The sequence below is a fragment of the Lissotriton vulgaris genome, chromosome 4_1 (genome assembly GCF_964263255.1).
Source record: "Lissotriton vulgaris chromosome 4_1, aLisVul1.2, whole genome shotgun sequence".
Classification (NCBI taxonomy): domain Eukaryota; kingdom Metazoa; phylum Chordata; class Amphibia; order Caudata; family Salamandridae; genus Lissotriton; species Lissotriton vulgaris.
The window spans coordinates 34,091,826-34,116,248 of NC_141691.1; the positions used below are offsets into that span (position 1 = coordinate 34,091,826).

At 41.5% G+C, this 24,423-nt stretch overlaps 1 protein-coding gene across 1 annotated transcript in view; it reads right to left on the bottom strand.

Annotated features, from left to right (window-relative positions):
• Positions 1–306: 306 nt before the first annotated feature.
• Positions 307–24,423, bottom strand: part of LOC147718288 (nicotinamide N-methyltransferase-like) — a 205,313-nt gene continuing 181,196 nt past the window's right edge. Inside the window, exons 2-3 of the mRNA XM_086966681.1 lie at positions 20,442–20,649; positions 307–753 (exon numbers count right to left, since the gene is read on the bottom strand). Coding sequence (XP_086822807.1) covers positions 327–753; positions 20,442–20,649 — 635 coding nt within the window. The 3' untranslated portion in view covers positions 307–326. The remainder of the gene's footprint in view (positions 754–20,441; positions 20,650–24,423) is intronic.

Below are 24,423 nucleotides of genomic sequence, written 5' to 3' on the forward strand. Positions count from 1 at the left end.
GGGGTTTAGAGTAAAAAAAAAAACAGGAATGAGAACTCTTGAAAGAAAAGTCATTTCCAGGAGTTAGGATAATGTCATTGTTTATTGATTGTATTTATGCAACAAATAATCAGTAACAGTTGTATTCACTATTCTTACTCAGCATGATGGACTACTTTGATGTTTTAGCAGCATTTCACTTCAATTTTAAAGGAATTATTATAATTTTAAAGAAAGTACATCATTGGAAAAGGACAAATAAATTAATTTGATTCTCATCTGAGCCTACCTTTTCAACAGTTTGCTTCCTGTAAGTCTACTCTTTATTTACTGAAATATTATATTTTTTATTCTTTGCGAGCTTTTAAAATGACAAAATATGTATAATCAGTTATACTGTACATAGTTTCTGTTTTACGAGGATAAATATGATTTTCCTCAATGACAAAACAAGCCCCCTCGAGAGCATCCTTGAGAATATCCTCATCCAAGCAGATAACAGATAACTTGTAGTCACCACACATGTAAAATGTAGCATAGAATTTTGTAAACATTATCAGATGTCCTCCAGGCTTTACCAGTGAAGAAAGATTTTTAAGAGCTTCACAGTAGGACTTCTTGTCTTTGACAAAGTGCTCCACACAGTGTGACAGGATCAGACAGTCAGCCTGGGGGTGGATAATGGGAGAGAAAGGGTTACAGCTCATGACATCAAATTTTAGGACTCTTTGGATTTTTCTTTTTATTATCTGCTGCTTCTCAGTCCATTTTTTACTAAAACAAAGAGATAAAAGGTGATTAATATGCGTTTAATTGTTGAATGACTCATGTTTTGTAATGCAAAGATAACCATCTTCATAGCTATTATGGAAAAATGTATAAACGTTTTCAAGATGGCTGCTCCCAGAGCCTGTGCTGTGGACTTTCTATCCTCCACTTCTCTAGAGTAATTAGTATCACACATTTATTATCTACTAGTACATTCACTATTCATTACATTTCTGCTTTTCCTAAATTCCTATTAAAAATGCTAGTGTCAGTTTTGCTTTTTGGAGTTAGAGGTTTGCATGACAGAATAGAATACTGTACATAGGCAAAGTGAAAAAGGTCCATCATTACTAAAATATGGTCATTGCAAGATATGTTTACAGTGATCCTTCTATCTACATCACACATTGTGTGGGAGCAGTCATCTCCATCACCATCAATTAAACTTCCCATCCACTCAAATCCCTCACCCTGAATGAAACAGCAAAATCTAAGAGACTCGTGTTACAGTTTACTGCGATAACTCTACCTGTAACTGATGAACTTTCATGGGTTTGTGTGTGTCATTTGTGAGCCTAACTATAAGGTCACCATAAACTTTGTTTTTTTATGGGAATTTCTAAGGTTTATTAAATTCTATGTCGTAGACTGTTGATCTAGCAGGGGCAGCTTTTTGGTAGCAAAGTACATTGAAAGTGACAAGGAGCAGAGATGGGTGCAAGTGGAGGTGAAGGTGATGGACAGAGCTGTGGGCTTCTTTTAAATGGTTGCAGAAGCAGGCAGCATTAGGCTGGTTCTGCTTCCTCCTGAGGAGGACCCTTACCACACCACAACTGCTACTGCATCAACCCCTCCCCCCAAGCTTGGAAGTGCAGAGTGCTGAGTGGCGTGGCACAGCAGTTAAAAATAAAAATAAACAGGGCTGGCAGGACTGGTGACTTGGCAGATTTGCCTGCATATGCCCCGCCCATGCATCCAGATCAATCAATCAATCAATCAGTGACACTTATAGAGCGCGCTACATACCCGTAGGGTCTCAAGGCGCTGGGGGGGGGGGGGGGGGGGGTGCCGCTACTGCTCGAACAGCCAGGTCTTCAGCTTCTTCCTGAAGGAGAGGTGGTCTTGGGTCAGGCGCAGGTCGGTCGGGAGGGAGTTCCAGGTCTTGGCGGCCAGGTAGGAGAAGGACCTTCCTCCTGTAGTCGCTCTTCGGAAGCGGGGGACGGCGGCGAGGGCGTGGTTGGCTGATCGGAGGTGGCGTTTGGGAGCGTAGAAGTTGATCCGGCTGTTGAGGTAGCTCGGGCCTTGGTCGTGTAGGGCTTTGTGTGCGTGGGTGAGGAGGCGGAAGGTGATTCTCTTGTTGACGGGGAGCCAGTGAAGGTCTCTCAGATGTCCGGTGATGTGGCTGGTTCGTGGGATGTCGAGGATGAGTCTGGCTGAGGCGTTCTGGATCCGCTGGAGTCTCTTCTGGAGCTTGGCGGTGGTACCGGCGTAGAGGGCGTTGCCGTAGTCCAGTCGGCTGGTGACGAGGGCCTGGGTGACGGTCTTCCTGGTCTCGGTGGGGATCCACCGGAAGATCTTCCGTAGCATGCGTAGGATGTTGAAGCACGCCGAGGAGACGTTGTTGACTTGCCTGGTCATGGAGAGGGAGGAGTCCAGGATGAAGCCCAGGTTGCGTGCATGGTCTGTCGGTTTGGGTGCGGTGCCCAGGGCAGGAGGCCACCAGGAGTCGTCCCAGGCGGAGGGGGAAGAGCCCAGGATGAGGACCTCCGTCTTGTCAGAGTTCAGTTTCAGGCGGCTGGTCGTCATCCACTCGGCTACCTCTTTCATCCCTTCATGCAGGTTGGCTCTGGCGGAGGCGGGGTCGTTGGTCAGGGAGAGGATCAGCTGGGTGTCGTCGGCGTAGGAGATTATGCTGAGGTTGTGTTTGCGTACGATGGCCGCGAGGGGGCTCATGTAGACGTTGAAGAGGGTGGGGCTCAGAGATGATCCTTGAGGGACTCCGCAGATGACTTCGGAGGCCTCTGACTTGTACGGTGGTAGGCGGACTCTCTGTGTTCTTCCGTCGAGGAAGGAGATGATCCATTCCAGCGCTTTGTCCTGGATTCCGATGTTGCTGAGGCGCTGTACTAGGGTGCGGTGGCAGACCGTGTCGAATGCCGCGGAGAGGTCTAGGAGGATGAGGGCCGCTGTTTCTCCATTGTCCATCAGGGCTCGGATGTCATCGGTGGCGGCGATGAGGGCGGTCTCGGTGCTGTGATTGGCTCGGAAGCCGGACTGTGAGGGGTCGAGGGATCCGTTCGTCTCGAGGAAGGCGGCCATCTGCTTGTTGACGGTCTTCTCGATGACTTTGGCTGGAAACGGGAGGAGCGAGATAGGGCGGTAGTTCTTGAGTTCGGTGGGGTCCGCTGTTGGTTTCTTGAGCAGGGCGCTGAGTTCGGCGTGTTTCCAGCTCTCAGGGAAGGTGGCGGTGTCGAATGATGTGTTGATGATGTCTCGCAGGTGGGGTGCGATGACAGCGTCGGCCTTGTTGAAGACGTGGTGAGGGCAGGGGTCGGTCGGTGATCCGGAGTGGATGGAGTTCATCGTGCGGATGGCGTCTTCGGTGCTGATCGGGGTCCAGGCGTGGAGGGTGGTGGTGGGGGGTGATTGTTCGGTCATGGTGTGCGTTGGTTGGTTGTTGAAGCTGTTGTGTATGTCCGCGATCTTGTTGTGGAAGTATGAAGCGAGGGAGTTGCAGAGGTCTTGCGATGGGGTGATGTCGTTGTTTCCTGCGCTGGGGTTGGAAAGCTCTTTCACGATGTTGAAGAGTTCCTTGCAGTTGTGTGCGTTGTTGTCCAACCGTTCCTTGAATGCTGTTTTCTTGGCGGCGCAGAGCAATTGTACCAACTTATTCAGGCACCCTAAGAATTTGGGGCAGCCTGTTTTTCTGTTGGTTCCTCTCCTGCACCTCTCTTCTGAACTACAACATGCAGCCCAGTAATTGTTCAGAGCTTGGTTCACTGCTTACCAGGGATTTCAAGGTTCATTTAATAAGCTTTTATTGCTCACACATTCCCCCCCTCTCAGCTGCCCAGGGCCACTCTCAGCCGAGTATTGACGCTGTGGAGTTGGTCCCGGGTACAGAATTACGGCGGCCATATTGAGTGTGGTTGTGATTCTTCGCGCTCTAGTTGCACATAAAAGGGGCATCTTTTGACCCTGCGCTCGTTTGTATTGAGTGTCTGTGTCCCTCTTGAGGCAGAAGCCGGGAGGTTTTGTAGCTCTGTGTGCCTGCACTTTTTAAACGTACTTGTAAAACCAAAAAACTGCTTAAAATTGTGCTTTTAAGTTCATTCGCAATATTGCCTTAACTGCCTGATTTAATAAGCTTTTATTGCTCACACCTTCCCCCACTCTCCGCTGCCCAGGGCCACTCTCAGCCGAGTATTGACGCTGTGGAGTTGGTCCCGGGTACAGAATTACGGCGGCCATATTGAGTGTGGTTGTGATTCTTCGCGCTCTAGTTGCACATAAAAGGGGCATCTCTCGACCCTGCGCTCATTTGTATTGAGTGTCTGTGTCCCTCTTGAGGCGGAAGCCGGGAGATTTTGTAGCTCTGTATGCCTGCACTTTTTAAACGTACTTGTAAAACCAAAAAATTGCTTAAAATTGTGCTTTTAAATTCATTCGCAATATTGCCTTAACTGCTTGATTTAATAAGCTTTTATTGCTCACACCTCCCCCCCCCCTCTCCGCTGCCCAGGGCCACTCTCAGCCGAGTATTGACGCTGTGGAGTTAGTCCCGGGTACAGAATTACGGGGGGCATATTGAGTGTGGTTGTGATTTTGCGCGCTCTATTTGCACATAAAAACGGACGGTCATGCCTTCGCGCAGCGGACACAATCAGCGGCCGCGCCGGATCTGCGCCGGAGTCGTGCCAGAGTCCTGCCCGTCTGCGCCTGTCCGCGTTGAGGACGCGCTGCAGGATGGGCTGGATGCTCTCTCTCCCTCCATTCAAAACTTAGGCTTTTATCACTACTTTGCTTTCACTAAGACCGCCACCTCTGCCTTGTCATCACACTCTACCTCCAGAGGGAATTTCTCTCATCAAATGTTGCTGTAACTTTTCCCCACGCGCTCACCCTAAGCCTTCCAGAAAACGTCAGGCTAAAGCTAAATTTTTGGAACATCTGGAGAATTTAACTGGCTTTCTCATCAATGCCAGATCCCTGATCAAAACAAAATCACCTTTAAAGACTTTGTAGTACAAAGGAAACCTTCCTGGGTCTTTATCACAGAGACCTGGGGATCCACCTCGGCCGGTCCTGACCTAGTGGAGGCTATCCCTGATGGCCATGCCCTAACCAGAATGGACCGTACGGACCGCAGAGGTGGAGGTCTGGGAATACTGTGTGAAGACCAGTTTACCTGCCGTATTGACCCCCTCTCATCCCCCGAGGAGAAATATGAGGCATTACATTTCACAATCCAATTAGCGCCCTCTGTCTCCTTTACTGGTATCCTCTGTTATAGGCCCCCTGGCCCAAGGACCGATTTTTGCCACAATTTACTTACCTTGCTAGAACCTTTTATTAGCAAACCCAAGCTCACCCTTTTAGATGACTTTAATTTCCATCTGGAAATATCAGAGGATAACAATACTAAAGCACTAACAGAGGCTCTAACCTCTTGTGGACTCAACCAATTAGTCGAGGGTCCTACTCACGCTGCTGGACACACCCTAGACGGCATTTTCTCCAAAGATACCAGCCTGAGGATCGATACCCCGATTCCCCTGTCCTGGTCCGACCACGCGGCTATTCTCTTCCATTTTACCCTTACCCTTTCCGGATCTGATCTAATCAGCAAAAAAGGATGGGAAACCAGGAGGAACTATAATACTGTAACCAATATTACACTCGCCCCTTTCTTGACTGATTTTCTTCCCCTCGTTCGGACTGATGCTAACGAGGCCGCAGTGGCTCTGTCCGCCATGCTTACTCATGCCCTGGATTCACTAGCACCCCCTAAAAAGATTACTCAGCTAGAAAGAGCCCCTCATCACCTTGGTTCTCGGAACAACTCAGATCTCTGCGGCAGAAATGCAGACAGAAAGAAAGACCCTGGTAACCCCACCAGGACCCCCTGAGTAAAAACCTACATAAGTCCGCCCTGAGAGAATATAAAAACGCTATTGACGAAGAAAAAAAGAACTACTTTACCAAAATCACTATCTCTTTGAAATCGTCCAGGGAACTTTTTAAAATTATTGATAACTTAACCACTCCGAAAACATCTGAATCAGTGAATGATTCGCAAGAACTCTGCGACGATATCGCAGGATTCTTTCACTCCAAAATCATGGACATTTACAGCTCCCTCAAATCCTCCAATACTTCATTAGACAGCAACAGTGTACCCCCTCCCTCCCCCTCCTCTCCGGTATTTACGGAGACTACCGATTCTTCTGATTCCCTGCCAAATTTCTCCAGCTTTCTTCATATATCACTTGAGGAACTAAACCACCTTCTCGATGCTACCAAATCTTGCTCTCCTCTTGACCCCTGCCCCCTAAAAAGGATCCTGTCCTCCCTCCCCCTCCTGCAAGTTATGAATATGGCCATTGACGAGGGATCATTCCCAATTCCCTGGAAAGCGGCAGTCGTAAAGCCCCTCCTAAAGAAACACTCGCTCAATCCTGAAGTCCTAAAAAACGTCTGACCAATATCTCTGCTCCCAGCCCCTGCAAAGATGCTTGAGGCCCACCTCAACTTTCATCTGACTTCTTATCTTGAAAAAACGGGTCTTCTTGACATCTCCCAGCATGGGTTCCGTGCTGCTCACAGCACCGAGTCCGCCCTCATGGTCGTGGCTAATAACATCCGCACTGAGGTGGACAGAGGTCGGACAACTATGCTGGTGCTCCTCGATCTCATGGCAGCTTTTGATACCCTATCCCCTTCTATCCTGGTTGACCGGTTGAAGGGGATAGGGGTGAGGGGAAGTGCCCTAAATCTTCGGTCTTCTTTTCTTTCACAGAGACAGCAAAGGGTTCAGCTTGGTGGCTTTCTGTCCTCCTTCAAAGAGGTGCAATGTGGAGTTCCTCAGGGCTCGGCCCTGAGTCCCCTGCTATTTAACATCTATGTAACCCCACTTGCCGAGGTAATAAGCTCTTTTGGGTATCAAATATTGTCTTATGCAGATGATACCCACATTATCATCTCCTCTACCTCACCGACCACTGAGGCCGCTCTCAAATTTCGAACTTGTATGGAAGCAGTCTCTAAGTGGATGGTGCGCAATTACCTGAAGCTCAACGGTGAGAAGATAGAGGTCCTAGTCTTTGGAGGAAACACTGACATCTGGTCCAAGGACTGGTGGCCTCCCTCCCTAGGAGACTGTCCCCAACCCACCAATTCGGCCAGGAACCTTGGTGTTCTCTTTGACTTGGCCCTTTCCTTTGAGCTTCAGGTAAACAGAACTGTATCCACCTGCTCTTACACCATCTGCATGCTTAAAAAGATTGTCCCCTATTTGTCACCTGACGCCCACAATCATCAACCGTTGCCTTTGGTATCTTCCAGTCTTGATTATTGCAACGCACTGTATGGGGGCATAAACAAGAAAGCCCTCCAATGTCTTCAGATGGTCCAAAACTCTGCTGCCAGGATGGTCTTAAACCTCCCAAAGCTATCATCTGCTACTCAGGCCTGAAAGGATCTCAATTGGCTGCCCATACATTCCAAGTTTTCCTTTAAAATTATATGTCTGGCGCACAGAGCCGTGTTCAGCTCTGGCTCCGAAGGCATAAAGGCTCTGGTCAGCCCCTACTTCCCCAAGAGAACCCTCCGATCATCTTCAAGAAATCTGCTGGCGGTCCCCAGATTTAAAAAAAGCGAAATGGGGAAGAAGAGCCTTTTCCACTCTGGCACCAAAATTGTGGAACAACCTTCCCCCGAGTTGTCTAACCAACCTTCCCTGAGCATGTTTCAGAAGCTCTTGAAGTCTTGGCTCTTCTCCCATGCCTATCACTGAATCTTAAATCTGCTGTTTGTTTTTTGTAACTGTAATTGTCTAGTTATAGTTTATGTTTTTAGTCTGCGCCTTGATGCCCTTGGGCTAAGTTCGCGCATACCAAATAATCATTCATTGATCTCTGATGAGTTACAGGAGTGCTTATGAGTGTACAGGTGCACTGAGGATATAGTGCCTGTGGAGGACAGGAGACCAGAAGAACAGTAACAATAAGGGCCCACCCACTCAATTTGCAGATTTCATAATGCTAACATTTTCAGCGTGCTTGTGCTCTTCGTGCTGGCCGCCCAGGTCTCTGCGCCAGGTGCACTGCAGGAGGTGGGGTGGATCTTTTGCAATACACTATGCTTCACTAGCCAAAGCCTCTGGTTGGGGTCCCTGGACCAAATAAATATCCAAAATCACTCTGTGAGATATCCAAGGCACTCATGAGCCCCCGCTCAAACTTTTAAAAACTCAAACAAGTACTGACTCAGCAGGGAACGGGGAGACATACATTATCCCAGGTTAACCTGAAAGCAGCATGGCAGGAACAGGATAAATCACTACAAAAGGAGGGAGAGACCCAATATGAGTCACTTACTCGTACTGTAGGACAGTTGACTCATTCCACCAAATGTTAAATTAGGAGGTATTTCTGGAACACACGTGTACTCTTGGAAATGCCTCTAGATTTTGCAGCCCTGACCTCATTGGCCTCAGATCTTATTGGCCCAGGGACTTCTGTCCCTCCAGTCACAGGTGAACATGGTCTCTTTACTGGCAGAGGGCCTCAACAATAAACACTCACTATCATGTTGAAAATTAACAAATGAAGAATCTGTGGGGGAAACATTAAGCTGCAATTGTTAGGCAAGAAGGCACCAGCACCTCTAATATTAACAAGAAGGAAGTCAGTAATCAGTTTAAAGATCCAATAGCTAACAAAATCAAGCTTCTGTCCAATTCCTTGGTGCCAATTCTCAGGGAGCCCGCCCATCTCGTATCCATGTACAAGAATCAACCCCTTTACAGCAACAATTCACTGTCTATTCTTACATCTACAGCCAGACAGGACAGCACTACAGATCAGGAGCTGGGTAACATGTTAGATTAAGTCAAACTCCGATATTGCGATGGAGGGGGTGCAGTAACATCTCAGACTCATATTCGGTGTCTATAAAGAAGCTATCGCTGGTGGACATATAGCCTTGCCCTTTGAAATGTCATCAGTGATGTCACTGACCATGTCATGAGAGATGTGAAATCATCAGCAGTGCATTGCAGGGGCTTGAGTTATAGTTTGGTCAGCTCACTATAACAGCTGCATTTGATTTTGTACAAGTAAAATATCAGCCTAAATGCTGCTATTTCATGTGTTTTTTCCAGTGAGTTTCTAATGCTTCTTTAACTAGTATTCATGTTTGCAGAGTGGTGGAAAGGGGGGTCGGCCTACAACCAGCTCGCATGATTCCACTGTGTAGGACATACAGGAGGTACCAGGAGGGTTTCTCGGCCTCCAAGGTCCTTCACGATTCATGTGGACTTCATCCCCCAGCCCTCCTGTTACCTCCAGTAAACCCCACAAAGTGGGTTGCTGAAAGTTGGTCGCAGACCACACCCCTTTCTCCACTCCATTAGGAATTATCAATTTAATTGCCCTCAATACTAATTAAAGGAAGCCTGGGAGGGGAGCCCGATCCAGGTGGGATTTTTATCAGTAATGGAGGGAGGCACATGTTCCCACCCTCCTAGGGCTTAATTTCAATAAAACATTGTATGCAGGGGAGCCTGCATGGCAACCCTGTGCCTTGGGACCACCCTCCCTTGGGCTTGGTTATTTAATTAATATAGGGAAGGTCTTGGATCCCCTCCTAGCCCCAAGGATCACCACCTAGCCAGGGCTTTCCAGTTAATAATTTGTGTGGCTATGTGGACCCTCTTGCAGACCCGGGTTCCGCCACCATCCCTAGGTCTTTAAGTGTTATCAGTGGAGGGAGCCATGTTGACCCCCACAGCCCTGGGAAAACAACAAAATAATGAAGGGTGTCTATTACGGAACCCCTGGCACAACCTCCTCCTCAAGAGAAAGTTAAAGAAAGCGCAGGCCATGTGGCCACACTCCTGGAGCCTTAGATAGCCCTGGGAACTGCCACCCTCCAGTGCTACTCGAGCAATGTCCAATGTTTGGATGCCGCCTTAGCCAAGCTATAGCAAACAATACTCTGCTTAGAATGAGCAAAAAATACTGTCGCTTACTCAAAGCAGAGCAGATTGCTTTAGGATAGAACTTACATTTTGGTGCAATTATATTTTTTACATTTGGAGTTTTATTGTGGTGTGTTTTCAGTTATTACTGTTTAAGTTGTTGCATACATTTTTACACATAGCCTCTAATGTAAGCCTGATGTTTTTGTGTCAAACTGCCTTTGGTTAAGTAAATGTTAAGTTAGTGACTTTTTTTAGTGGTTCACCTTACAAGGATTGTGTGTATTACTAAACACCAAATACCCCATTTCTTACAAGTTTCTGATGACTCTTACAGACAATCAAGTTTTACCCAATCCCAAAAATTACCCTCTAGTGCATCACTCCACAGGCACCTGCAAAGCCATTAACTTCTTCTTCATGCAGTTGATCCGTAAACAGTTTGACGTCACCAAGCCTTTTTCTCCTATGCCACCAACCCCTCTATGCTGTATTACATGATGCTTTCCTTTCCTTTGTAGTCCTGCCATAAGGATATTTGTACTGGTTCTGCAACAACACCCACAGTGGAAACACTTTATCAAACCTACTCATTGTAAATATGTTCCTTAATCAAATAATTGTCCAAGAATCTCTGATAACACTGCCACTCTTGAAGAAACCCACACCAGAGGCCGTCACTCAATCCTGAGGATAGTGTCAGGAAATCACTGCCTCAGCCTCAATTCAGGAAGGACCTCAAGACCCGGCGGTTCTACTTAACTACTTATACACCTCCAGGGCCTTGAGACCCTCTTGGGTGAGTAGTCATGTTTTATAAAAATGCAGATTCATTGATTGATGTATCAACTTCTGGACCATCAATTACCGTTGACAACAGAATAATGAAACAAATGAATCCAACAGCAGCTATTCCCTGCACCAATCCAGCTTAAGACACCCCGTAGCACAGAACACCTATCTTACAAATCATAGACAATGCTTTCCTGATCGCAGATAAAGATAATCCCTGTCTCATCATCTGACTGGATCTGTTAGCCAACTTCCATACCAGTAACCATTTTACCCTCAACCATACCTTGAAATCTAAAATATAGATTCACTGGAATCTTCCTGAAACTACCAATGCAAATGATATCAGCTTTTTTTTGCACGGGCACCTCACTTTTAGAAAACATCTCTATTATCCGTCTAGAAAAAGAAAAGTGTTGCCTAAAAATCTTCTGATAAAGTTCTAGTCCAAAATATTGTTAGGTTGCCTGTTTTCAGTGTGTATATTTTGTCTATCTATATATCCAAATGACATCAGTTTTTTTACATGGGCACCTCACTTTTCGAGAACTCCAGGCATCTCTATTAGCCTCCTGGAAAATTGTCCCTAAATATCTTCTGATAAAGTTCTAGTCCTAAATATAGTTAGGTTACCTGTTTTCAAGTCTTATAATGTGTTGAGCTATTTGAAACACAAAGGTGACCGGTGGAAAACTTCTAGATAGATTGTGGAAAACTTCTAGATAGATTAAGGCGAACAGAGAACTTTAAGAAATGTATCAATGTTTTTAGAAAAGCAAAGAGCAACCACATAATGTGGTTACAAAAAGCCCATCATGATAAAGCCCCAGCGGTTTCAAAATATCATTGGTTGACATCCTTTAGTTAAGTCTACATTCCCCCAGAACTTTTTTAAGAATATTATCCTGTGGTGAAATTATCAAATTTCTGCAAGGGAACCTTTAAAAAATGTCTACCTGCCAGCCATCTGTTTGTTTGAAAACATTACCTCTACTATGTCATCATGTTTTAACATTAATTGAGACTTTTTGTCTCACCTGATTTCATGGGACATCCTACAACAGAATGTATAGCCATTCTCCTGTAATTTGAAAATTGTCTTTAAGCACAGTCCTATATTTATAGAGAGTTCGTTTTGACGATGAATCCCCCGTCTCAGGGTGCAATGCCCCTACAAGAGAATAAATGTGAGAAAAGATGAACCCCAGGTGGTGTATCTCATTGGAAGTGGTACTGTCAAAGACAACCAATCCAGACATAAATCAATGTCCCATGTTAAGGGCTTATCCTCATCCTTCCTAGAGCAAAACTCTGCATCATAGTATAAGAAAGACAAGTGGTTTTACATGTACTTGAAAGGAAAAATGGTTCCCTCAGAGCACATCTTGTATATGAACAACTCATGCAAATGACTAGAATTTATCATCAATGAGCTGTGTAAGACTTCCAGCTAGTTCTCTCTTGTATTTATTGGCTCTCCTGTAGATCTAACTTTCCTGTGTGGTAGCTTTGAAAGGGCCATAAAGTCACTAATCCATACTTCTCCCTTGTTATACATTTGTATAAACTATAAGGTTGGATCTGAGTTACCTTGTCACTTACAAATAGTACTTAGTTGCTCCAAAGGTACTTATGTGCTATGATCTGTGTTATATAGCCCACAGTGCAGGATGATGTATAAGTAAAAGGTAGGGCATATACCTTTTAGTTTTACATATACTGTCAGTGAGAAACTCCCAATTAACTGCATTTGATCTACTTTGAGGACTACAGTTCTCCTGGGTTATCATTGGAAATTCCTTATTACATTTATTCAATGACATTTCTGATTGAGAAAGAATAGAACTGTCATGTTTGGTACATATGGATTCGTAACAAAAATCATCCATTAATAGTAATGTTTGATTTATTATTACAACTTTAAAAATACCACTTATATAAAGTTTAATTTAAACACAATAGAGCCACCCAATAATCCCATGAGGACTGGGTATATATATATATATATATATATATATATTCACTGAAAAAACCATAGGTTATAGACCATATATAGTTAGGAATTAGCATTTACAAAACCTTGAAAATTCACTGAAAAAACCATAGGTTATAGACCATATATAGTTAGGAATTCGCATTTACAGTTTAGTCACTAACCCATGCACTCAGTGAGACACATTTAATCACTCACTCATACAGTCAGTCATGCACCTACTAAATCCTTCATCCAGACACTTATACATCCACTCATTCTTCAATATGTAAGACATATTTTAACTTTACAGAAACATACAGTCACTGGATGTTGTCATCAGTGATGTCATCAGTGATGTCATTTGAGATGTCATCAGTGATGTCATCAGTGATGTCACTGACCATGTCATGAATGATGTAATATGTGACATCATCAGCAGTGGATTGCGGGTGCGCGATATATAGTTAGTGCAACTAACTATATATGGAATTTCAATGGTTTTGTGTGAGTAAAATAAGGTTTTGTAAATGCGAATTCCTAACTATATATGGTCTATAACCTATGGTTTTTTCAGTGAATTTTCAAGGTTTTGTAAATGCTAATTCCTAACTATATATGGTCTATAACCTATGGTTTTTTCAGTGAATTTTCAAGGTTTTGTAAATGCTAATTCCTAACTATATATGGTCTATAACCTATGGTTTTTTTCAGTGAATATATATATATATACATACATATATAAACATATATCATCTGTATATCTATATAAATACAAACATAAATGCATGCATACATATACTTATATGCATACAGATGCATGTTATTTACATGAAAGTTGAAAAAACACTAATAAAAGCAAAGCTAAAAAGCCACCTCATTACAAACAGAATGGCTTTAACTTAAACGAGGGCGAGATCTATTGCATTTTCAATGCTTGTTTACTTTGGTTCCATCAAGAAGGCATTCAGATGTGTCACACATTTGCCATAAATTCTGAATGTTAGCACTCTAGTTGCACATTAGATCACTGTAGTAAAGCTACTGCTCACCAGGGAAGTCTGCTGCTGGTATTCAAAGTGCATGTTTCAGTCTTCATGTCAGAATTTTTTTTATGAAATAGAAGAGGATTTGAAGTCACTCAAAATGATACCTATTTTTTCTTTCTGAAGCACTAATCATACTTTCTATGGCAAAATTAACCCCCACATGTTGTTCCTTTTTAAATTGAGTGTTTTCAGACTTACCACTTCATTCCAATCAAGATGGCTTCTGGTGTGCCATACTTTTGTCATAAGTAAGACTGTTAGCGCTCTAGTTGTTCTTTAGAACACTCTGGGACATTCTGTCATTGGGCTATACTTGGGGTACATCTGGGTGATATTTGGGCTACATTTAGGCTCTTTTGTCTCTGGTGGCCATCTTGGGAGACTGTATGTCAGAATTTTTTAATGAAATTGAAGAGGGTTTGAGAAGTCACTCAAAATGTGCCCTAATTTTTCTTTCTGCAGCACTAATCATAATTCATATGGCAAAATATACCCCCTCATTTTGTTCCTTTTTAAATTAAATGTTTTAAGAGTTACCACTTTATTCCAATCAAGATGGCTTCAGGTGTGCCATACCTTTGTAATAAGTAGGACTGTTAGCGCTCTAGTTGTTCTTTAGAACACTCTGGGACATTCTGTCATTGGGTATACTTAAGCTACATCTGGGTGATATTTGGGCTACATTTGGGCTCTTTTGTCTCTGGTGGCCATTTTGGGAGACTGCATGTCAGAATTTTTTAATGAAATAGAAGAGGATTTGAAAAGTCACTCAAAATGTGCCCTAATTTTTCTTTCTGCAGCACTAATAATACCTTCTATTGCATAATATACCCCCTCATTTTGTTCCTTTTTAAATTAAATGTTTTAAGAGTTACCACTTTATTCCCATCACGATGGCTCCAGGTGTGCTATACCTTTGTAATAAGTAGGACTGTTAGCGCTCTAGTTGTTCTTTAGAACACTCTGGGACATTCTGTCATTGGGCTATACTTGGGCTACATCTGGGTGATATTTGGGCTACATTTGGGCTCTTTTGTCTCTGGTGGCCATTTTGGGAGACTGCATGTCAGAATGTATTAATGAAATAGAAAAGGATTTGAGAAGTCACTCAAAATGTGCCCTAATTTTTCATTCTGCAGCACTAATCATACTTTCTATGGCAAAATATACCCCCTCATGTTGTTTCTTTTTAAATTAAATGTTTTAAGAGTTACCACTTTATTCCAATCAAGATGGCTTCAGGTGTGCCATACCTTTGTAATAAGTAGGACTGTTAGCGCTCTAGTTGTTCTTTAGAACACTCTGGGACCTTCTGTCATTGGGCTATACTTGGGCTACATCTGGGTGATATTTGGGCTACATTTGGGCTCTTTTGTCTCTGGTGGCCATTTTGGGAGACTGCATGTCAGAATGTTTTAATGAAATAGAAAAGTATTTGAGAAGTCACTCAAAATGTGCCCTAATTTTTCATTCTGCAGCACTAATCATACTTTCTATGGCAAAATATACCCCATCATGTTGTTTCTTTTTAAATTAAATGTTTTAAGAGTTACCACTTTATTCCAATCAAGATGGCTTCAGGTGCGCCATACCTTTGTAATAAGTAGGACTGTTAGCGCTCTAGTTGTTCTTTAGAACACTCTGGGACATTCTGTCTTTGGGCTATACTTGGGCTACATCTGGGTGATATTTGGGCTACATTTGGGCTCTTTTGTGTCTGGTGGCCATTTTGGGAGACTGCATGTCAGAATGTTTTAATGAAATAGAAAAGGATTTGAGAAGTCACTCAAAATGTGCCCCAATTTTTCATTCTGCAGCACTAATCATACTTTCTATGGCAAAATATACCCCCTCATGTTGTTTCTTTAGGCTCTTTTGTCTCTGGTGGCCATCTTGGGAGACTGTATGTCAGAATTTTTTAATGAAATTGAAGAGGGTTTGAGAAGTCACTCAAAATGTGCCCTAATTTTTCTTTCTGCAGCACTAATCATAATTCATATGGCAAAATATACCCCCTCATTTTGTTCCTTTTTAAATTAAATGTTTTAAGAGTTACCACTTTATTCCAATCAAGATGGCTTCAGGTGTGCCATACCTTTGTAATAAGTAGGACTGTTAGCGCTCTAGTTGTTCTTTAGAACACTCTGGGACATTCTGTCATTGGGTATACTTGGGCTACATCTGGGTGATATTTGGGCTACATTTGGGCTCTTTTGTCTCTGGTGGCCATTTTGGGAGACTGCATGTCAGAATTTTTTAATGAAATAGAAGAGGATTTGAAAAGTCACTCAAAATGTGCCCTAATTTTTCTTTCTGCAGCACTAATAATACCTTCTATTGCATAATATACCCCCTCATTTTGTTCCTTTTTAAATTAAATGTTTTAAGAGTTACCACTTTATTCCCATCACGATGGCTCCAGGTGTGCTATACCTTTGTAATAAGTAGGACTGTTAGCGCTCTAGTTGTTCTTTAGAACACTCTGGGACATTCTGTCATTGGGCTATACTTGGGCTACATCTGGGTGATATTTGGGCTACATTTGGGCTCTTTTGTCTCTGGTGGCCATTTTGGGAGACTGCATGTCAGAATGTTTTAATGAAATAGAAAAGGATTTGAGAAGTCACTCAAAATGTGCCCTAATTTTTCATTCTGCAGCACTAATCATACTTTCTATGGCAAAATATACCCCCTCATGTTGTTTCTTTTTAAATTAAATGTTTTAAGAGTTACCACTTTATTCCAATCAAGATGGCTTCAGGTGTGCCATACCTTTGTAATAAGTAGGACTGTTAGCGCTCTAGTTGTTCTTTAGAACACTCTGGGACCTTCTGTCATTGGGCTATACTTGGGCTACATCTGGGTGATATTTGGGCTACATTTGGGCTCTTTTGTCTCTGGTGGCCATTTTGGGAGACTGCATGTCAGAATGTTTTAATGAAATAGAAAAGTATTTGAGAAGTCACTCAAAATGTGCCCTAATTTTTCATTCTGCAGCACTAATCATACTTTCTATGGCAAAATATACCCCATCATGTTGTTTCTTTTTAAATTAAATGTTTTAAGAGTTACCACTTTATTCCAATCAAGATGGCTTCAGGTGCGCCATACCTTTGTAATAAGTAGGACTGTTAGCGCTCTAGTTGTTCTTTAGAACACTCTGGGACATTCTGTCTTTGGGCTATACTTGGGCTACATCTGGGTGATATTTGGGCTACATTTGGGCTCTTTTGTCTCTGGTGGCCATTTTGGGAGACTGCATGTCAGAATGTTTTAATGAAATAGAAAAGGATTTGAGAAGTCACTCAAAATGTGCCCCAATTTTTCATTCTGCAGCACTAATCATACTTTCTATGGCAAAATATACCCCCTCATGTTGTTTCTTTTTAAATTAAATGTTTTAAGAGTTACCACTTTATTCCAATCAAGATGGCTTCAGGTGTGCCATACCTTTGTAATAAGTAGGACTGTTAGTGCTCTAGTTGTTCTTTAGAACACTCTAGGAGGCTGCAGTAGAACACAAAGGATTCAACTGACAGTCTCTGTCCTTGTTGGATGTACATGTTTTACTGAGAATGTCAGACTTCATTTTCACATGACTGAGAAAGATAATGTGAATTTACAGAAAATATGCTTTCAGTTTAGCTTATAGATCCCCTTCCAAACCACTGTGGGAAAATCATGAGATATTAGTTTTCTTTCAAACAATATTCATGATATCACAGCAGTAGGTTTTTTCACATGGTAAAATCACCTTAGAACCCACCACAATTCCTAAAACGAGTATGGTACCATCAACAAATGATTTATAATGTAACTAAAGTCCTAAAACCCTCTATTAACTACAATGCTTTTTAATGAGGTGCTATCATGTATATTGGTCCCAAGATGGCTGCCAACACTTCTTGGATGAAGTGCTGACAGCCAATCAGATCAGATGTGTGGTTAGGCTCCGCCCAGATATATATCTTTTTTTGAACCTAAATTACTCAAAATCCACTGGAGCACATATATTGAGACCTAGCAAAGGCACATCAGGCTAACAGTCCCTACAATTTTGCCAGGTTTCGTGCAAATCCATTCAGCCGTTCGAGCTAAAAGTGAGGCCAACCGCCCTATGGAAATTAACATGGGAAAAACGCGTTTTGGGACCCCCTTTTTTTCTCGGCCCCCCCTTGATGAAACCCCCCCAAATTGTCAGGGTCTGCTCAGAAACAAAATGTTCCATTTTCCTGAAAATTTCAGCCAATTCCGTCCACAAACGCCAAAGTTATTAGACATAGAATTTTCAAAAATCCCATAGAGAAAAAATCCTAACTATATATACCTACTGGCGACCGCCAGTAGGTAATATATATATATATATATATATATATATATATATATATATATATATATATATATATATATATATATATATATATATATATATATATATATATAGTTGGCATTTTTCTGCTCTTAACCTCTGTGTGCCTGATGCCTTTCTATAATACAAATCTGGGGTGGGTAACAGGTGGGCTTATGTATTTCCTCCACAGAGCTACTAAGGAAGGTTGCTTAGATGTGTCTGATGGGCCATTAACATACTCATGAGTCATTCAGGGCAGGATGGAGGGAGGAGCTAACACACCTCATTGGGCTTTGACATGCTCCCACACAAAGGATTGCTTAACTCCTTGAAGTGAGTCTGGAGCCCAGGGCTGGAAGGTAGGATTGTGTGTACTCCAAAAGTCACTCTTTCAAGTGTCCAACATTGCAAAGGCACTTCTGGGTATGAGAGCTGGCGCATTGCCCCTACCCTATCAACTAAATATAGTTCTGGACATGGGATACTCTGGCAGGAAGAAGGACTGGTGGGCTACTAATGGACTTTCATTCTGCTGGACTTCTTTGGAGGACCTGCTGTGGCTGACATGCCTGCTGCCCCCTCTGCCAGGATAAGAAGGTTTGGACCTACACCACTTGAACTCAAAGTGACTCCAATGATTTGTGTGCTTGTTTCCTGTTTTGGAGTCTCAGGGACATCAACAAATGTCATCAGAACTTGAATAGCACCTCGTCTCTGCCATCTGTGAGTTCTACCCTTCTATGTGGTGCTAATCCAGTCATGGGTTGTTGAAGTAGGTTTTTTGTGCTGCATCTTCAAAATCAATGCATTGTCATTGTTGGGTCTGCTGGAAACTGCACATCTTCGGCACAGATGCTTCACTTGCATGTCTTAAATAATGAAGCATTGCCTACATCTGGTGCTGCACGATGACGACACATCTCCAAGTAAGCAGCTCAAAATGCAACACCGCCCACAAATCCTAGGGATTGAAAGTGACACATCACCTCCCTATTCCTTGCATTTCAATGTCAAAATATGCTCTAACCAAGGTACCTTTTCAGCATGACAAGGTTGGTCCCTGTATCCTACCCATGCTCCATCCTGATTGGCCTGAACTTTTAGATTGACCAGATGGCCCGAGTTGACACTTTATGCTTCTAAGCACTCTATTTGCAGCTATTCTTTAAACATTCACAATTCTTTTTCAGCCTACTGAATTTTTGTTGTTTTTGTCATATTTTGCTGAATACATTAGGCTCTGGTTTGCTAACCTTGTGTGGATTTTTCTCTTTTCTTTTAATTGTTTCACTGTTTGAAGTGTTGCTCTAATACTTTGTACATTGCTCTTAAGTTAAGCCTGACTGCTCAAGCTACCAGCGGGTGAGCACAGGTTAATTTAGGGAGGGTGTCTGAATTACCCTGACTAGGATTGTGGGTGTATAACTCTACCAATTTGAGTCCTAATTTCTAACAGTCTGCCAATCTGTCAGTCTGTCTGTTTGGAGTTTCATTAAAGAGATCAGTTTGGGCGTTTTAAGACTGCCAGGTATTATATTTCACACTACACCTTGTGTCTAAACTTTGTGTATGGAGAGGTCCATAAATTGTTTTCATTGGTATGATTTTAAGTCAAGCAATTAGAATAAGTGGTCCACACTGCAGAGCGTCTATGTCTTTTACCATTGACATGTTTCAACACATGATGAAAATGTTGATAACATTTGCACTCATCTGGCCCCTCATATTTCCAAATGATGGACGGGCAGGTCATAAGACAGGTGGATGCATGAATGCAAGTACAAGTGTTAGATGTCTAATCCAGTAGAAAAGCATATCATCAAACAAAAAGACTCGAGTCATAAAATGGTAATCCCCTAAATATTCAGTAGCCAAGAGGGGGGGTATATTCAGTTTATGTTCACTGTAAAGTAAAGAGGAAGACAGCAATCTAAAACATCCTCTCATTTCCCACTTGTGTGAAACAGATTTTACACAGACTGAGCAAATGAATTTAGCAGTATATATACTGGTACACGTCAGATTGAGGAACTAGATGAACACTTTTAACATCAAGATCTGGAAATTAAGTGGTAAGGCATTGAAGCTATTCTATGAAGTAAGATATGACAAAACAGAATGAAGGGTATCCTGGTGAGCCGTTGATTTATCACAGAATCTGTGTAACTGAGATGTTAAACCCGAAGTATAGCACACAGAAGAATATTTCCTATTGTATTCCTTCTTTTACAATTCTATCCGAGATGTCAAAATCGTTATTTTCTTACATTTGCCCCCTTTAATAGGAAAGCAAAGCAGGTCTCTGTTAATGTACAGCAAACTCCTTACCCACTTCCCTGGAGATCACAAATCATTTCCATAATGTGGCTGTAATCGATGGCATCAGGCTCATTCTTCCACCATTTCTTTACCTCTTGGATGGACTTGTCATCTGCGCAGGCAAAGGTAATCTCGTTGAAATATTCACAGATTGGAAGAGGGTCAAAGACAAAGGGCCCAATGGAAAGAACAATCACTGAGTCTCCTTTCACTTGACCTGGTTAGAATAAACATTTATACTTCAGTGAATTCAAAATCAGCAAACTAGAAACAATTAAAATGTCCAGTACAACATCATATCATTTATATGTTACATGTTTGTTCTTCTCATGTCACATGAGTCTTCCATATCACCTCTCAGGCTCTCCTTTGACCTCATAACCTCCCCAGATCTAGGTTGTGGTCTCCAGTGTCTTATCTAGAACTCATCTGCAGTGTTTGGATGGTGAGGACGTTGAAAGGGTTTCCCTTCCTTGCATATGTTGCAGCTGTGATATTCAGTGGGGGTTAGTGGGTTTTGGTTCTCCTGTCAATTGATCATAAAGAGAACAGGTGAGGGTTGAGCTTGGATTCAAGGGTGTACATGATCATTTTCTGAAGCAGAATTGTTGAAGGTAATTGTGTCACTTTAGAAAGATTATTGTCAATAAGGGTAGCCTAGTCATAAGTGTTCAGAGGTGTCTTTATGTAAAGGGGGGAATGACTGACAGTATAGCAAGTATTTGAATCCAGAGATTTTTGAATAGTTTTATGGTACACTAAATGAGATTCCACTTCAGAAATATTAGGACACATTTCATCAGTTAAATCTCTGAACTCTTGAGCTCCCGTAGTGTGTCTGGATAGAGTGGTCATGATGACAGACTCTGTTCATGGAAGTGTTTCCTCTGTAGCGGAATGTGTTAGAGGACCTAATTTAGATATCAGCGAGCATGATACTCTGTCTCAACGGTGATGGATATCTTGTCCACCGAAATACAAATCCTATCAAATCTGATGGATGTCCTGTTCTGACTGAGATTACTAACCAGCAGGTGTACCGTAGATGTGGGAGGAAAATGGGAGCTGGTAAACTGCCCTTTAAGGTATATGAGAAAAAATGAGGAGCAGAGGATGAAGAGGAGTATGAGGAAAGTAATGCAACATTGGCAGGGATGAGGTCAGTAAAGGGTGAGAGTCGGAAAAGCCTTTCAAGGACAACCCTGAATTTATAGTTCAAATTCAAAAAGGGCCTCATTTGTTTATTGAATTCTTATCTTGCCATTAGATATGATTACCTACTAGCTCTATTTCTCAGACCAAAAGCAACCGCAGGTCTATTTTGAATGCTCTAAGACAATTGATATAAATTCCAAATTACACTTCTTCTGTAATTTGGCAGAATTCAGGCAATTACATGTAATTATAATAGAGCATTTTCTGCAAGTTGAATATCCACCCTTTTCTTTATGTTGCAGAATTTGATAGTACTGCTGAACAATGTGGTTCTCTAGTGCAGGGAAATGCTAGTGGGGTGCAATGGTAAACTCTGCAGATTAGTTTCAGACTATCATTATGATGATGAAACTCATGTCATAGGGAACAATGACATATGTGCTTTTATATCATTGCATGGTATGCACTAAAAGCACATCTTTTAACTGAAAAAAACAAACAAAACCAGCACAGCACTTCTGAATAAAAAGTTAAAAACTACTATATTTGACAATATTATAAACTGCAAGCATGGTGCAGGCCAGTTGTTCCAGCGGTTGCAAATCTTTATCAAGGCAAACGTTTACATTACATTACAGGCAGCCTTTGTTTATAACTCTATACACATGATATAAATTACACTACAGGCAGCCTTTGTTTATCACTGTAGTCAGTTGCACAAACATGAAATAAAGACATTGCAGTTACTCACATTTGAGTAGAGATGGAAAACATGCTTTCCACTTTGATGCACACATTTCTTCCTTTTAGTTAACATTTCTCCCAATGGATACTTGTTGCAAATTGATTCTTTCTATTCCCATAGCTCAAAATTCACAATCAACTTGCTGGTATACAAACATCATATGTATATTGCATTTATATTGACTGCCTATATTGCACAGTTTTCACATGTATCTGCTATTTTCCTTCAACCAATATATATATATTCACTGAAAAAACCATAGGTTTCACACTAGTTATAGTTAGGAATTAGCAATTAAAAAACCTATGAAATTCACTGAAAAAAGCATAGGTTTCAGACCAGTTAAAGTTAGGAATTAGCATTTAAAATCTTTCAGTGTCTATTCTAGTACTACTTGATAAACTACAATTGTCGCAGTCATGCTGCCATTGATAAGAAAGCCTAAAAAGATTTTCTACATCTACACCTTCATCTTCCAATACATCAAACATATACATTATAAATTCCTGACAATCCTGCTGAATATTTTGTGACTTTTTTTTTTACCTGAACATATGTCTAAAAGATTTCGAATTTCTGAAACACTTTCTATTTTTGCGCTATCACTGCTGCATTTCTGAAACACAGCATTCAATAAACCGCTGAATCTTTGATCCCGGTTTTCAACAATCTTTTCTTGTAAAGTTTTAAGAAAAAAAACAACATTAACCACCACATTAGCATAGCAGTTGACACCAGAACTGTTTTCAAACTGAAATCCAACAACGTCTTCAACAGAATCCTTTTTCTTTCTGCTTACAATTACACTTTCATCTACTTTTTGTCTTTTTGCTACTACCTCACTGCAATTATTCTCATTTCTTCTTTTTCGGCCTACCACACGTTTTTCAAACAGAGGATATTCAGGCAAATGTGGAGCATACTCTCTTCTTAACCTATGTATTCTTTAACACAATCTAGATCTGCACAAATCTTTCACTCATCACACTCAATCAAGTACAATCCTGATAATGTTCTGACTCATGACTGTGCCACATATGCCATACCCTCTTTAAACACAGATCTTCCAATGTTCACCAAAGCACCATCTACACTTAAACCTTGAGATTTATGAATTGTCACCGCAATTGCCAAACAAACAGAAAACTGTTTTCGGTGAACATATAAGTCTTTTACAAGCAAAAATCTAGCAGAACAACGACTGATTTGTTGTACTTGATCAATGCCATCAAATTAAATTTTTAAAAATTCAATTCCATCTCTATTTCTGTAATTCACAAAATCAACAACATGACCCATTGCTCCATTTACCAGACCTCTTTCAACATTTAAATTCCTTCTCAAAATGATACGACAATTTAAACACATTCAGAGTCTTTTCAAAACCTGCTGTTTTAGATATACTCTTCTCTAATGAATGCAATTTTGTTTTCAAATGTTCTGACAAAATAATTGTTGCACCCATATGCTCTATGTTATCTATTGCTTCCAGGTTTCAAAATCTCTTCATTTTCTAACTTTAACATTTTGTTGTTAAAGATGGAACATTCTTGCAGAGTTGGCATCAAACATATCCCAGATTTCTTCTCAGTAATTTTCTTAAAAATATTCTCTGGAAGAATGTTTTCATTTAGATACAAATTTGAAATTATTCGAGCATGTAAAGATTTTTTCCCATGCTCACTTACTTTTCCGATTCTTACAGCTTGTAGAATATTTTTATAATCTTCATCCTTTGCCTGTCGCATATTTTGAAGCAGTTCTGCATATTTGAAATTTAACCATATATTAACGTTTCCAATGCTTCCAAGGGACTTCCTGGTATCTTCATGCATGAACATTTTAAACACTGGTTGTCCTTTTACTGGAGTCAACTGCAGTAGATCTCCAAAAACAATAATGTGTTTTCCTCCAAATAACACATCATACTCTGTTCTAAGAATTTCTTGCATTCTCAAATGCACAAAAGCAAGCATTAGATTTGAGACCATGCTTACTTCATCAATGATAAGAAGTTTCATTTTCTTCAGGACTCTGGAAACTTCAGAACATGCATCTCCAGATAGCTTGTTGTAATGCAATGTATTATCA